General features: G+C 33.4%; 1 protein-coding gene across 1 annotated transcript in view; it reads left to right on the top strand.

Moving 5' to 3' along the window:
- CD2AP (CD2 associated protein) overlaps positions 1 to 15,904 on the top strand; it is a 110,797-nt gene that overhangs the window by 62,196 nt on the left and 32,697 nt on the right. The window contains exons 6-11 of the mRNA XM_074333049.2: positions 6,610 to 6,797; positions 8,917 to 8,989; positions 9,391 to 9,485; positions 10,506 to 10,610; positions 11,985 to 12,021; positions 13,067 to 13,129. Coding sequence (XP_074189150.2) covers positions 6,610 to 6,797; positions 8,917 to 8,989; positions 9,391 to 9,485; positions 10,506 to 10,610; positions 11,985 to 12,021; positions 13,067 to 13,129 — 561 coding nt within the window. The remainder of the gene's footprint in view (positions 1 to 6,609; positions 6,798 to 8,916; positions 8,990 to 9,390; positions 9,486 to 10,505; positions 10,611 to 11,984; positions 12,022 to 13,066; positions 13,130 to 15,904) is intronic.

The raw sequence follows: 15,904 nt of genomic DNA, 5'->3' as shown, positions 1-15,904 counted from the left end.
ACCAGGCACTGTTTTAAACACTTTACAGGAATCAATTAATTTAATTCTCATAGCAATCGTATGAAATACCACATGTACAGGTGAAGAAACTGGGCACATACAGGGGAGGAGGTGAGATATGAATCAAGAGTGTTTGACTCTAGAGTTCATCTGCTTTACCATTGCACTGTGCTTCCTTCTAACCATTTATTTAATAGCCAGTATAGTAGTTTTGACAGTTTTCAATGAGCCAAAGTAATCAGACTATCCATTAGTACTAGGTATCTTTAATATCTAAGCATTTATTTTAATACTTGTTTTAATGACTGGTAAAGTTTACAGTAACTAAATCTAAAAGAGAAATTTTATTTTATGGCCATACATACTCAACTGAAAATTGCACCTTATAGTTATCTGCTAAAGTTGCCTTTATCAGTCAATGGTTTAATAATACCCTCTTGAGAAAAGGGGATAAAAGAATCAAGGAAAACCCTATATCACTGCCCTGGACTTCTGTCAGTAGGTAATTTTTGGACTGCAGTGCAGGAAGGGGGGACCTCAGGAGAAGGTGGTCAGTTTTGTTGAGTTGAGAAGTTAGGGATGCAAGTCCAGGGAAGCCCAAGTAAATTGGAATTTATGGAACAGAATACCTGAAGAGAGAGAGATACAGAAAGAGAGTTCCAGAAATGTGATTAAGGGTTTGGATGAAGATCAATCTGTGAATGTGTAGGGTGAAACCCCACAAGCTAAGATATTAAGGATTTCTGAAGAAAGAGCAATACTGAGGATTAACATGAATAATTCCTGGTGCTTACACGAGGTCAAAGATTGTTTGAATTCTCTCCATGTGGATTTGAGAAACTTCATGGACTACGTGGGCAATTCAGGGTAAAGTGGGCTATATTAGCTTTAAGGTGGAGGCTATTCTAATACTACCCTGAGGAAGCTTCATAATAATATGCAAGTAACTTACCTGTTTGCTGGGGGAAAACAAAATCACTCGTTAAAGCAAGGTTTCTCAACCTTGTCACTGATGACGTTGAGGCTAGAGAACTCTTTGCTTTGGGGGACTATCCAATGCATATAGAATATTTACAAATATCCCTGATCTCTACCCACTAAATGTCAGTAGCAGTCTTCAGCTGTGATAACCAGAAATGTCTCCAGACATTGCTACATGTCCCATGGGGGGCAAAATCACCTCAGGTTGAGAATCAATGGTTTTTAAATTAATTGCAACAAAATCTGGCACTCAACAACCAAAAAAATTATAAGCTATAAAGATGTAGGAAAATGTCCACAACCTGGAAGAAAAATTACTTAGTAGAAAGAGAACAAGAAATGATGGAAATAGTACAAAAGGATATTGAAATAGCTATAGTAAAAATGCTCAATATGCTCAAGGATGTAACGGAAAACTTAACATCATGAGGAGTGAAATAGAAGATAGAAAAAAAGAACCAGGTGGAACTACTAGAGATAGGAAAACACAATATCTGAAATGAATCCCTTTATGGGAAATTTTAACAATAGACTGAAGAAAAGATCATTGAACTTGAAAATATGGCATTAGAATCTATCCAAAAACAAGCACAAAGAGCATACAGACTGCAAAGCATTTTATCAACTTTATAATTTTAAATGGTCTAACATTTGTAGCCAGAGTCCCAGAAGGAGAGGAGAGAGGGTGGAAAGAAGAAAATATTCAAAGAAGGAATGGTAAAAAATTTCTAAATTTGGTGGAAATTATAAATCCACAGATCCAAAAAGGGTAGCCACACACAGAGGGCTTACAAAGGTACGCCGTAATCAAGTCCTGAAAATAAGCAATAAAGTGAAAAATCTCAGGAGTTAGAGGAATCAAGACACGTCACATAGAGGAGAATTAAAATAAGAACCCACAGATTCAGAAGATTCAGAAACTATGTAATGCACAAGTCAGTCTTCCGAAACTAAGTAAGCCAGGAGACAATAGAACGGCATCTTTGAAGTGCTGAAGAAAGAAAACTGGTCAACCCAGAATCCTATTTTCTATGAAAATATTCTTCAGAGTAAAGGTGAGATAAAAGAGTTTTCAACCCAAAAACAATAGCTGAGAGAACTCATTGCCAGCAGACCTATAGTCTAAAGAATGATCAAAACAAAGTTCTTCAGGAAAAAGGAAAATGATACTAAGATGGAAACTTGGATCTATATAGTGGAATGAAGACTAGCAGAAATGTGGATAAATATAAAACACTATTTTCCATTTTGAAATTCCTTTAAAAGATAATTGACTAAAGTAAAATAATGTAGTATGAGAAGCATAGTTTATGCAGAAATAAAAATGTATGAAAATAGCTCCAAACACAGAAGACCTGAAATAGAATTGTTCCTGTTGTAGGACTGTTATATTATACGTGAAGTGGTATAATCTTATTTGAATGTAGATTTTGGTGACTTACAGATGCATATTATAAAGCTAGAGCAACCCCTAAGAAAACAATGAGGTATAGCTAATAAGTTAATAAAATTGAATGCTAAAAAATAATAATAAAGTAACACTATACACAAAAATCAACTCAAAATGGATTAAAGACTTGAACATAAGACCTGAAGCCATGAAACTCCTAGAAGAAAACATTGGTGGTAAACTCCTTGATACCAGTCTTGGAGGTGGTTTTTGGTTTTGACACCAAAAGCAAAGGCAACAAAAGTAAAAATAAATAAAGTGGGACAACATCAAACTAAAAAGCTTCTCCACAGCCAAAAACCATCACCAAAATTAAAAGGCGACTTATGGAATGGTAGAAAAATATTTGCAAATCATATGGTAAGAAGTTAACATTCAAAATACATAAAAAACTCACACAACTCAACATGAAAAAAAAAAATTGATTTAAAAATGGGAGAGGATCTTAATAGATATTTTCCCAAAGGAGATGGCCAGAAGGTACATGAAAAGGTGCTCAACACCACTAATCATCAGAGAAATGCAAATCCAAACCACAATGAGATACCACCTCATACCTGTTAGAATGACTGTTGTAAAGACAAATAAGTGTTGGCAAGGATGTGAAGAAAAGGGAACGTAGTATACTGTTGATAGGAATGTAAATTGCTGCAACCACTATGGAAAACTATGGCGGTTCCTCAAAAAATTAAAAATAGAACTGTCATGTGACCCAGAAATTCCACTTCTGGGTATTTATCCAAAGATAACAAAAAACACTAACTCAAAAAGATATTTTCACCTCCATATTCATTGCAGCATTATTTACAATAGCCAAGGCATGGAAAAAGCCTAAGTGTCCATCCAATGATAGATGAATAGAAAAGAAAATGTGTTATATGCAGAGGGTGCCAAAAAAATGTGTACACATTTTAAGAAAGGAAAAACCTGTATTAAAGTTATAATAATATATTGTCAATAACAAAAGATGAATACAAGTCATGTGTATACATTTTTTTGCACTCCTGTTATATACAATGGAGTATTCTTCAGCCATAAAAAATGAAATCTTGCCATTTGCATCAACATGGATGGACCTTGATGGTATCCTAAGTGAAATAAGTCAGAGAAAGACAAATAAACCATGTGCACTCACTTAATAAGTGGGATCTAAAACCAAAAACATCCCTGAACTCATTGGTACAACAGAGAACAGGTTAGTGGTTGCCAGAGATGTTAGGTGGGGTAGGTGAAATGGGTACGGTGGTCAAAAAATGCAAACTCCAACTTCCAGTTATAAAATAAGTCCCGGGGATATAATATATAGCATTGTGACTTGTTAATAAAAGTGTATTGTAACTTGAAAGTTGCTAAGAGAGATCTTAAAAGTTCTCATTAGAAGAAAAAAATTTGTAATTATGTATTATGATGGATTTTAGCTAGATTTATTGTGATCATTTTGATATATATTCACACACATACACACATATATTGAATCATGTTGTAAATCTGAAACTTATTTAATGTTATATGTCAATTAAAAAAAAAAGGAAGAGGAAGAGACACCAGAGCCCACTCTCTCTTCCTTTGCACCCTGAGGAAAGGACATGTTAGGACACAGTGAGAAGGCAGCCATATGCAGGCCTGGAAGAGAGCTCTCACTAGAACCCAGCCATCCTGGCACTCTGATTTTGGGCTTCCAGTCTCCAGAACTGAGAAAAGAAATGCCTGTTGTTTAAGCCCCTCACCCCCCCCACCCCACCCAGTGAGAGGAAGAGGTAGAAAAAGGAACAAAGGTCAACTGGGTAAATAGAAAACAAATAGCAAGGTAATGGATTTAAACATAACCACATCAGTCATTGTTAAATGGTCTAAAAACTTAAATTGAAAGGCCAATTGACTGGATAATATACTATCTACCAGAAACTCACTTTAAGTACAGTCATGTGTCACTTAATGACGGAGATACGTTCTGAGAAATGTGGTGTCATGTGATTTCATCGTTGTGTGTACATCATAGAATGCACTGACACAAACCTATTATTAAAAATCTTTAACAACAACAACAAAAAAAATCTTTACACACAGAAAATTTTCTGCCCAGGTGGTTTCACTGCTGAATTCTATCAGGCATTTAGTCTTAACACAAATTCTTTCACATTTCTTAACTAGGTTGGTGCAAAAGTAATTGTGGTTTAAAAAGTTAAACGTGATTGCAAAAACCACAATTACTTTTGCACCAACCTATAGATTTGTATGACTTTGTCAAAGTTTGATGAAGTCATTAAGGAATTACAAACCATTATCTCATGAACATAAACGAACACTTAACAGAGTCTTAACACATCACATCCAACAAAATATGTAATAAATTATGGTTACTGAGGTTCATCCTGTGCATTCAAAAGTTAATATAATCCACCATATTAACAGTCTAAAGAAGAAAAACCATATGGTTATCTCAGTAGATGCAGAAAGACAATTGTACATATTCTACACTTACAAAAATTCTCCATAATAGCAACAGAAGGGAACTTTTAAAATTGGGTAAAACCTCCAGCCAAGTAGATAAATAGTGATATATCTGTATAATGGAGTACCGATCAGCAATAAAAAGGAATGAAATATGGAAGTGTGGAGCAGCATGGATGACTTACCCACATTCTGCTTAGCAGAAGCAGCAGACAGAAAAGACTTATGTGCTATATAATTACGTTTATTTGAACTTCTAAAAAGGACGTATCAATAGTGACAGATGGAAGATCAGCAGTTTCTTGAGGCTACAGGGTAGGAAGGATTGACAGGTGGTGTGTGTGTCATTTTCGGGATGACAGATGTGTTCTATATCTTGATTGTTGCTACATGGTACATACATTTCATTGGTCAAAAATTACTGGATTTTCCATTTAAAATGGGTTCATTTTGTAGTATATAACCATGATCAATAAAGTTTATTTAAAAATTTATAACCAAAAATATATGTGGTTTAGGCTAATATTGAAAGTGTTAAGAGTAGATCACTGTGCTTGGTAGCATTACATTTCTTAAGTTCATAAAAGGTGTTTCTGTTAACTTCTCAGATATTTTCAAATGTGTGATTGGAGGCTTTAGTTGTTTGAATCATTATATTTAAATGTTTAAAACTGGTTTGGGGTTCATCTAGACTTCAATTTAAATGTTGGCCTTGTTACTTACTAGCATGGCCTTGGGAAAGCTCTTAACGTCTCTGCCCAGTTATTTTCCAAATGAGGAGTAATGTTAAGCTGCGTAGTTATGTAAATTAGATATAATTCATGTACAGTGTTTAGCAACTGCCTGGTACAGATTAAGCCCTGAATAAATGGTAACTACCATTTTTATTATTACCTGCTGACATCACGTATTTTTCTCCATCCCGCACTCCCATTCTGAAAAGTTCCTGAATTTTCTTGAATGATTTACTCCAGAATTTTGTTTCTTAGATTATAAAGTCTTATCAGAATCTGATAAGAACTGTGCTGCTTTTACCCAGAAAAATGAACTGAAAAAATTCCTACATAGTTTTCCATGGGGTGGTTCATGGGCTCATTAAATCCTCTCAATGAGAACTTCTGGTGCTGAGCAAGAATGTAGGAACAACCCATATAATGTTCAACTTTCTCTAATAGTTTTTCATTATGACAATTTAAGATTTCATTGACTGCTTCAAATTTAGACTTAAGTTATGTCATCTGAGAGTTAAAATGACAGGACTTGAATGGTTGTTTGTTTTGAAAATAAAAATTTCCTGATATTACCAGTTTTCGTATTTGGAAACTCACCCTAACTTCGATCAGATTCAATCATACAACTTTAAAAAATGATTAACTTGCTCTCTTTAATGTTCCAGTCTTACATTTCATATCGTCTTTATCCAAGAGCTGTAAACTTGACATGCTCTTGTGAAGGATCTTGTATAATAGGATTCCCTGGATTTATTAATTAGCATTTTACTAATTAAAAATACGTAAATTGTTACTGTTTTGCACAACATCCAGAAAAAAATCAGTGTAAAGTGCATCTTAACTCTTTTGCATAGATATTTTAGTACTCAGTCATTTAATGTATTTTTATTCTACCATTTCTTATTAGGAGGTATAGGATGTAAACTCTGTGGAAGGGGAATGTCAAGATTTTCATTACTCTAGGTGTCAGTCTTCAAAAACAAATTATTCTTTCAGAAACTGTTTTGACTGGGCCTGCCTTATCTTCACCCTCTCTGGGAAATGGGAATGAAACTGCACCTGGATCAGTTACACAGCCAAAGAAAATTCGAGGAATTGGATTTGGAGATATTTTTAAAGAAGGCTCTGTGAAACTTAGAACAAGAACATCCAGTAGTGAAACAGAAGAGAAAAAAACAGAAAAGGTAATTCTGATGTTGGGCTTTACTTAGATTAACTCCACTCGCTTAAGCATTTTTTAAAATGTAAGTCCCTGCAACTTTAAATTTCCTTTTTTGAGATCACCAGTAATTGGTTATGAATGAGAAGACTGAGAAACTCTTTTCAAGTTTACAGTGATTAATGTTTATGTTTGATTTCTATAAAATTAGAATTTTTTTGGTAAATTTAACAGAAATGCCTCTTAGTGGAAGCTTTAGAGTTTTAGTTGTAGTTACCGTAAAAATACAAAAAGCAAGGCTTTCTTTTGCCTTTAAAAGCTAAAATTACGTTTTTTTTCTTTTAATTTGAAGTAAGCCTAAAATGGGCCTTTTTAAAATGGATTCACAGTGAGATATTAATTAGTCACTGCTTAACTTACCTCTGATTTGTTAGCAATGGTGAAATCTACTAATTCCCTCTAAATGTACAGAGAACTTTGTTTTTCTTTAACATCTCACTGGCATTGTGAAATAAATCAGAGTGAGTGTACCATAAATTATAAGCTCCAGTAAGAGATTTAAAAAATACACCTTAAGTTTTTATTTTGGGAAAAATAGCTACAGTTTTTGGAACATATATTTCAAAGCTATTATTCCTGGTAACATTTTGTAGCTTCAGGTCGCGTACTTCAGGTAGGAGGAGGCTTTTCCCATAACTTTCAGGGCATTCTTTCCTTTGTAGTTCTCATTTATGTGTCTTTATTTAAAGTTAAGAGTTCAAGGTATTTCAGTATTTACTTGCCTAGTTTAGTTATATTGCACTTTTAAGACTGTTTTTTTTTTTTGGTGAAATATTTCTGGAGTTTTCCTCTGAAGTATTTAGTTTCAACTTTTTTTTTTTCTTTTCTAGTGTGCTGCATATTTTCTCATGTAATTATGATTTGAATTCAGGAAAGAGAACTTGTACTTTATACCCGATCCTTCTAGCTCTGAGAGTCAGGCATTAAGCTTATGGGGCCTAATTGATTCTTGGTTTGAAAGGTAAAGATTGGAGTTGTGGTTTTTGCAGTGGTGCTGTAAGCCATATAACACAGCTAGGAATGGTGGAGAAGCACTGTATGCATTAGGAGGCACATTGGATGTCTGGGGTCCCTTTCCAACTCTAAAGCTTATGATTATGTTGAATAACTTTATTTGATTAATGGCTACACTAGTAATCTTTCATTTGCCATTTATGTTCACTATTTCAGAGTTATTAGAGGAGTCTCAGGGTCACCCTCTATGATGGCCTTGTGAGGCTTGCTTTGATCACTGATTTAGGAATTGATAAAATGGGGAGCACATTTGCTGTTTATAGGTGACCCCAGATTGGAAGTTACTGTGGTTAGAATGGGAGAAATTAAAGTGAGTATGTTAAAAGATAAACAGAAAACACAGTGAAAGTAAATTAACAGTATGTTCAGATTTTTAACTAATGAAATCTAAGGTCAAATATAGTGTTATTTTGGGGGAGATCTCAAGGAAATATTAGTATAAGATGGGGAAGGAGAACTGTAGTAAATTACAGTGGGAAATTGTCTCTAATTATAAGGGTTATAACATTACGTAAGTGTTTTCATTCAGATAGCAGCAACGAAGAATCAAGATTGTTTTCTTCTCTATTTCATTGTAAGGAAGTTTAGTGATGTGTTTAGGAGCCCCCTTTCTAGAGTCATACTTTCCAGGCTTAAATCTGGGCTCTACTACTAAATTGTTATTGTGGGCAGGTTATTTAACTGTTTCCTAATCTATAAAAGGAGTAAATGATAGTACCTGCTTTATGCAGTGTTCTGTAGATTAAGTTAGAATGTATGTAAAGTTCTGAGCTCAGGGATTGATGCATAGTAAATTCTCAAATGCTATTATTTATGTTAGAGATTCTAAATTTAGAGTATGTATTATTGGTATCAGTATTTATTCTTAAAATCGGGAGTTTTAAGAGTTCTGAGCTATCATTTAAGTAGCTTTGGAGATCTTTATCTTTTTCATGGCAGAGTTTTCCTTCACATGCCTAACCTGGCTAGAAGTACCATTAGGGAAAGCTGGATAACTGTAAATGGAAATTTTTAACAATATTCTGTTTATTCTAACTGAAAATAGTTGACGCCATCCTTCTCTGTTCTAGCCCTTAATCATACTAGGATCCAGAACTCAGAGTGTGGAAGTAACAAAAACAGACACTGACGGTAAAATTAAAGGTGAGTTATTTGAATAAAATTTTCATACCTGGAATGAAGCATGCTCAAGTATATTGTTAGGTTTGTTGAAGACATTTGTTAATATTGTAGTACTTGATCAGCATATTAAGTCCTACTAGCTCATAAGCACCATGAGGTCAAGGATTCTAATATGCTTTATTCACTGATGTTTCCCCTCGCCCCAGCGGTTAGAACTGTGCCTAGAGCATAGTAATCACTTATTAACTATTTGAATAAATGATTAATGAAATTGTTACCTAATTCAATTTATAGTATTGACTGAAAATATTAAATTCATTTTAATAGCCTCTAGTGTACATTTCTTTGCACAAAATAATGACTTAGTATTTGTTGAAAGAATCAGTTTATATATGCTACATTATTTACATTCTTTATTTTAGCTAAGGAATATTGTAGAACATTATTTGCCTATGAAGGTACTAATGAAGATGAACTTACTTTTAAAGAGGGAGAGATAATCCATTTGATAAGTAAGGTAAGATATTTCTGTTTTTCACTGAATCATTTAATCTATTCATAGAAATATTTCTTAGTCTTCTTACACTCCCTTTAGAATGTAAGCTCTAGAACAGGTGGGACTTTGTCTTGTTTGTTTTTGTGACCTGAGAACTTGGCACATAGTAAGTACTCAGAAAGTTCTTTTTTCTTTGGGGAAACTTTTCCTATTCCACCTCATTCCATTTTTTCCCACCTAATGCATATTGCATTGTTTATAATATAAAAAGAAAAATAAGGAAACAACTTAAATGTCTATCAATATCTAAATGGTTATGAAACTTCATGCTGTGGAAAATAGCGCAGCTATTTAAAAGAATAAGGTAGTATTATAACTTGGAATGAATTAAGGAAAAAGAAAAAGAAAACCCAGAAGTATTGGGGTGTGTGCAGAAGCCTATAATTACTATTTGTAAGGCAGGAATATTTATAAATATTTTGTTTTTGCTATAACCCTAGAGAATAATTTTTAAAAAATTTCCCATTTTAAGTTAACTGTCAGATGGTTCAGTGTATGTAATTTTTAATATTCACACAATTTTCACTGATAACACCTAATTTCTCAGGAAGCATGGTATTTGGAAGAAATTCTAGCAGATCCTGTTAATTTCTAAAGCAAATGAATAATGCAATTAATTTTTACTGTGTAAAGTTTTGAGAAGAATGTTAAGTAAGATAGTTTGGAAATTCATATTCTCTTTACACCCTCCTCTCCCACTTCCTTTCCCTTTTCCTTTCTCCTTTTCCTCTGCGAACTTTTTATCCTTATAAACCGAATTTTAAAATTACTTGAATTATTTAAAAAAATAAACCTAATTTTATAACTATTGCTAGAAGTAATATGCGAGGAATATTTTCTTTTAGGAGGACCTCATCTGTTTAGGTCTTTTTTTTTTTTCTTGTAAAAATAATGGAATTCAGTAGTTACCTATTTTGTAAATTTTTTCCTCATTTAAAGATAACCCCTATTATCTTACTTATTCTTCATTTTGTATTTTAGGATACTGGAGAAGCTGGCTGGTGGAAGGGTGAACTTAATGGTAAAGAAGGAGTGTTTCCAGACAATTTTGCTGTTCAGATAAATGAACTAGATAAGGACTTTCCAGTAAGCTTTTATTTTTCAATGATAATAATACTTTAAAGAACCTTTTGCCAGTATTTCTTTAAAAACACGGTGTTTACATTGTTACTGAATAATTTTATGAGGGTGTTTTAGATTTATTCAGGTAAAAGTTACTTGAATTATAATAAAACAAAACAATATTTCAATTCTGTGGTTTATTCCTGGTTTTCTTTACCCACTGACTATATTGGTGAGTAACATTAGATGTCATTACTTTATTATAATTAAAAGAAAAAAGACTGGACATACTATTTTTATTGAAAATATTTTAAGATAATGTTGATCTTACTATTATCCTTTCAATGTATTTTTGGGAGGGTAAAAAGCAGTCTTTGCCTCCTTATAGGATTTAATTTCTCTTTCACTTTTCACAGTGAATAAAGTGAGGCTTGAGTCATTCATCAGAGATCTTTTGCTTTTGTACGACTTGATCTCTTCTTTCCCCCCATGGAGGATGGATTTAATTGAGTTTTTAAAATATGTAGAGGGAAGGAGAGTTGGACAGAGAACAGACACACACAGCAAGACAGTCTACCATATTTAGTTTAAGCTAATGCAGAAAGCTCTAACTTTTTCAGTCTTTAGGTTAAGTAAATTACTAAACGTTTAACTCTGTGGAGGCTTACCCTGCCTGAGGCCCTTCCTTTGCTAGATTTGACTCAGGATTGATTCAGCCTTCAGTGTGCTTTATTTTTATACTTAATGAACACATTCTTTTTTTTGTCTTTTATTAGATATTTATACAGTATTATTTGTTGATTATCAGTTATTTTTAATTTGCAAAAACCAAAGTCATTTACTTAGAAATGTGTCTCAAGTTTTTGAAAGTCTTAAAAATAAGTGAATGTTTATAAATTTAAGAGAATTTGAATGAATTGAGGACAACCAGACCGTTGCCTTTAATCTTCTCTTTGAGAGTTCTGAAGAGTGAAGAATGAAAGCTAGATATATTTATTACTTTTGAAAAAAATTTTTTTTTAAACAAAGTCTCTTTCCCCTTTCGCTGCCATCTCTCCCTTCCTACCAAACTTAGCTGTTAAAAGAGGGTAAAATAGTGCCCAGGAATCTTAAACTAGGGGAGACAGGACATAACATTTTTGCTCATTAAGATTTTTTAGGTTTACCTAACAGTGATAATTTTTGAAATATTTGAATTTTGATCAAGGAGGTATTTGTTCTACTCAGTAAATTTTTTGTCAGTGACCTTTGGTGGAGTTGTTAGGATATTATTTAGTTTTTGGCCGGGATGGGATGAGGAGAGATGTTCATATAATTTTGATTATTAATTATCAGAATGTATTTTAACTACATTTAATATGTAAGTCTTCAACTATTTTCACTGTTATTATTTTATAGAAACCAAAGAAACCACCACCTCCTGCTAAGGGTCCAGGTATGTAAGAAATACATTATTCAGTTTGCTGTTTTTCATATTTTTAAGTTCTAAAACGGTGAAATTGGGTCTTATGTAAATCATTTTTATTGCCAAAAAATATATGTGCTATATGCAGAGTTTTAGAAATGCAAAAATTTAGTGTTCACATACATTAATATGTCAGTATTTTTTTAAAGTACAAACTATATAAAATAGAAATCTTGAAAATAATTTGGATACTTTAGTTATATGTAATTTTGACTTAAGAAAATTGATTAAGTTTAAATATGTTTAGAACATTTGATATATATACTTGGCCAGTTATTTATTGTATCTTTTCCGGTGAAATCCTCTTGTTAACGTCTGAAACAAAGAACTGATTACTTATATACTCTTCCTTTAGAGAGTATGCGGGCGATTAAACAAATTAGAAGAGTTTATTTTTTTAAACAGTTGAGTTAAACAAATTTAGAAGTGTTTTCCAGAGTTAATGTTTTGTAATCTGGCTCTTTGTCTATTTCTGTAAGTTCTAGACTTAAATTTCTGATTTTTACAAATATTGTAAAATTGTTTTCTTGAAAAATTTGCTCTTTTTAAAATAATGTACGTTCTCCGTTCCTCCATGGTTTTCAGCTTGTGTTTTCTGGCCTAATCCCTGAGCAAGGAAAGCACAAGTAAAAAGGAATGGGGCTTTCAAAATTAATTAAAATGAAACTTCTAATTCCATAATCGCAGCATTTCAAGTCTCAGTAGTCAACATTGGATAGCGCAAAAATAGAGCATTTCCATCATCACAGTTAGTTCTACTGGACAGTGGTGGTGTGGAGCCTATGAATGCCTTCATTTGACAAAGAAGGAACTGAGATTACAGAGTTATTTACTTATAGTAATAGTGACAGGTGTAGGGTCGCTGCACAGGGCCTAGGGATTCTGGTACATTGTTTTTTCTGTTAAACCCTGTTTTCATCTGTTATTTTTAAATTAACCTTTTTAGTAGTATAATTGTCTTTGTGCTCTAAAATGTTGTTTTAAAAAAGTATTAACTGCCCTCCCCTTCCCCCAGCCCCAAAGCCTGAGCTGGTATCTGCAGAGAAGAAGTATTTTGCTTTAAAGACTGAAGAAAAAGGTGAGGCTAATTTTTTTTCACTTTCAGAAAAATAACTCTTTTGTTGTCGTCATAAAGAAAAACATCTCTTTATACCAAGTCATTTACACTGATTTTTAACAGGTGTTCAGTATTTACTTTGCAATGCTTGAAGTTTTCTGGGTGGGAGTAGTTTGTCAAGATAGGAAATTAGGTTTTATTCAAACTGACCAATTTATAGTCATTAAAATGTTAAACCGTTATTTCAGTAAGGATGTAGTATTTAATTATAGTTATTTCAAATAATGTACAAGAAAACTAAGCATAAACAGTTATACTTTTATTATTTGTATAGTGTCCCAACTGAAATAAACAAAAATTTCTTAGGTATAAGAGCATGTTCCTACTTAAAACATGGAAGTGATTTAGCATATATTAGTATATTTTCTTTTGTTATTTTTCCCCCTTTCTGTTCAGGTTTGGTTTATTTTATCATTTTTGCAAATATAACGCTCACTTATTGAAATAAAGATAGCTTTATGAAAAACTGAATATATTTTCGTGTTTTGTATTACTTAATTTTCACTTGCCTATATTTGTCATGTAAATTTGGAAAGTTATTCCAAGGTACCATATGTATTTTATTAAAATCATTATTTTGTTATTGTTAATTTGGAGAAAATACCTCCTTTGTTCAGAAAGATCTGTCTCTTGCCTAAAATTGTATTCTCTTAACTGCTTTGTCTTACTTTAGTCCCTTGTCTGGCTTATATTTCGCATTGTTGCCAAATTCATTTTTTTTTAATAGACTATTATTTAGAACAGTTTTAGATTCATAGGGAAATTGAGCAGAAAGTATAGAGTTCCCATATACTCCCTACCCCCACAAGTGCACAGCCAGTCCCCACTTGTCAGTATCCTGCAGCAGAATGGTACATTGTTACAATCAATGCACCTCCATTGCCACACCATTATCACCCAAAATTCATAGTTTACATTTTATGAGTTTGTTGTACATTTTATGAGTTTGGACAAATGCGTAATTTGACAAATGTATAATTGTAATATCACACAGAATAGTCTCACCGCCCTAAAAATCCTCTGTGCTCTGCCTTTTCATTTCTCCCTCCCCACCAATCCCTGGCAACCACTGATCTTTTTATTGTCTCCATAGTTCTGCCTTTTTCAGAATGTCATACAGTAGGAATCATACATTATGTAGCTTTTCACATTGGCTTCTTTTACTTTGTAATACGTATTTAAAGTTTCTTCATGTCTTTTCAGGGTTTAATAGCTCATTTCTTTTTAATGCTGATTAATATTCCATTGTCTGGATGTACCACAGTTAATCCATTCACTTACTAGAAGGGTATCTTGGTTGCTTCCAAGCTTTGGCAGTTACAAATAAAGCTGCTGTAAACATTTGCCTGCAGGTTTTTGTATGGATATGAATTTTCAGTTCACCAGGGTAAAAACTAAGGAGTGTGATTGCTGGATCGTATGGTAAGAGTATGTTAGTTTTGTAAGAAACCGCTAAACTGTCTTCTGAAGTGTCTGTACCCTTTTGCATTCCCACCAACGATTGAGAGCTCCATTTGCTCCACATTCTGGTTAGTATTTGGTGTTGTCAGGAACCGATCCCAAATTACATTTTTGTTACCATCTTCTAAAGCTTTTCACCCATAATGCAGCAACCACACTCTTGTTCCTGAATATGTTTTGCACCTTCGTAGGTTTATCTCGTTCTCATGATCTGTGCTCAGTCAGCATGGAAGATTTTATATGCCTTTAGTTTTTTACGTTTGAGAATTTTTATTTATGATGAAAAAAATTTATACTTCTCAGATTAGCACTTTGCGATATTGCTATGGTTAGGTCTGAGTCTTGGATCAGTTTATTTTAGTACTTGGTTATAATATCTGTACTATCTGAAAAACTCAAAGATATGTAAAACCAAATATAAGAAGAGTGTTGCTGGCTTCATTATCTACAGTATGGTATTTCTTTTATAGTCCTCTCCATCAAGTAGCCAGGAGTTTTTTAAAATTCAGATACTGACTTCCCATGTTCCCTGAAATCAGTCTGTTGATCTTATAAACAAAAGGGAAGGTTATGCATTTTTATTATGTTTATCTGCTCAAAATCCTGGTCATGATGAAGTAACTGGGACTGAATTTTCCCTCCTCAGTTAAACAACTAGGAAATTGAACAAAATATATGAAACGGTTTCAGACACTGGACAACAGGTAGCGTAAGACTGTTATCACCGAAGAAGTTATCGCTGAAACCAATGAGGGAATCCCTAAAATTATACCAGCTTGTTGTTTAGAAGCAGTTTACAGGCAGCAGAAACAAAGATGCCAGACACAGCCCAGTTTTTCTGCAGAGTTGAAGAGATTGGAGATGGGGATTTAGGAGGCCAAGATAGCAACAGTTTGTGCGACAGAATGTCAGAATGAAGGTAACTGCATAGAGAGAGCACTCAGAGATCACTATAGAGCTTACCACGAGGCTTTGGCTGAGTAGTGGGTCACATACACTTGAAAGAGACCCTCCATGGCTGAAGAAATAGCTGCGGGAAAGCATTTGCTGAAGCAGTTTCTGGAACTCACAAATTTATGTTCCCACAAGACACAATGGAAAGACCTCATAAGGCATTGGATAGAATCCATCAAATCCTGTATATCGCACTTTAGACTAAAGGCTTCTCTGTACCTACCTTGGAAACAGATCGGAAAATTCCAGAACAAAATTTAATACAATTTAAAAGAATACAGGCATGCTGTGTTTTATTGTGCTTGGTTTTATTATACTTCA

Source organism: Rhinolophus sinicus, chromosome 2 (assembly GCF_057876585.1).
Source record: "Rhinolophus sinicus isolate RSI-liver-muscle chromosome 2, RSI-T2T, whole genome shotgun sequence".
Lineage (NCBI taxonomy): Eukaryota > Metazoa > Chordata > Mammalia > Chiroptera > Rhinolophidae > Rhinolophus > Rhinolophus sinicus.
This window is presented reverse-complemented; position numbering and strand designations above follow the sequence as displayed.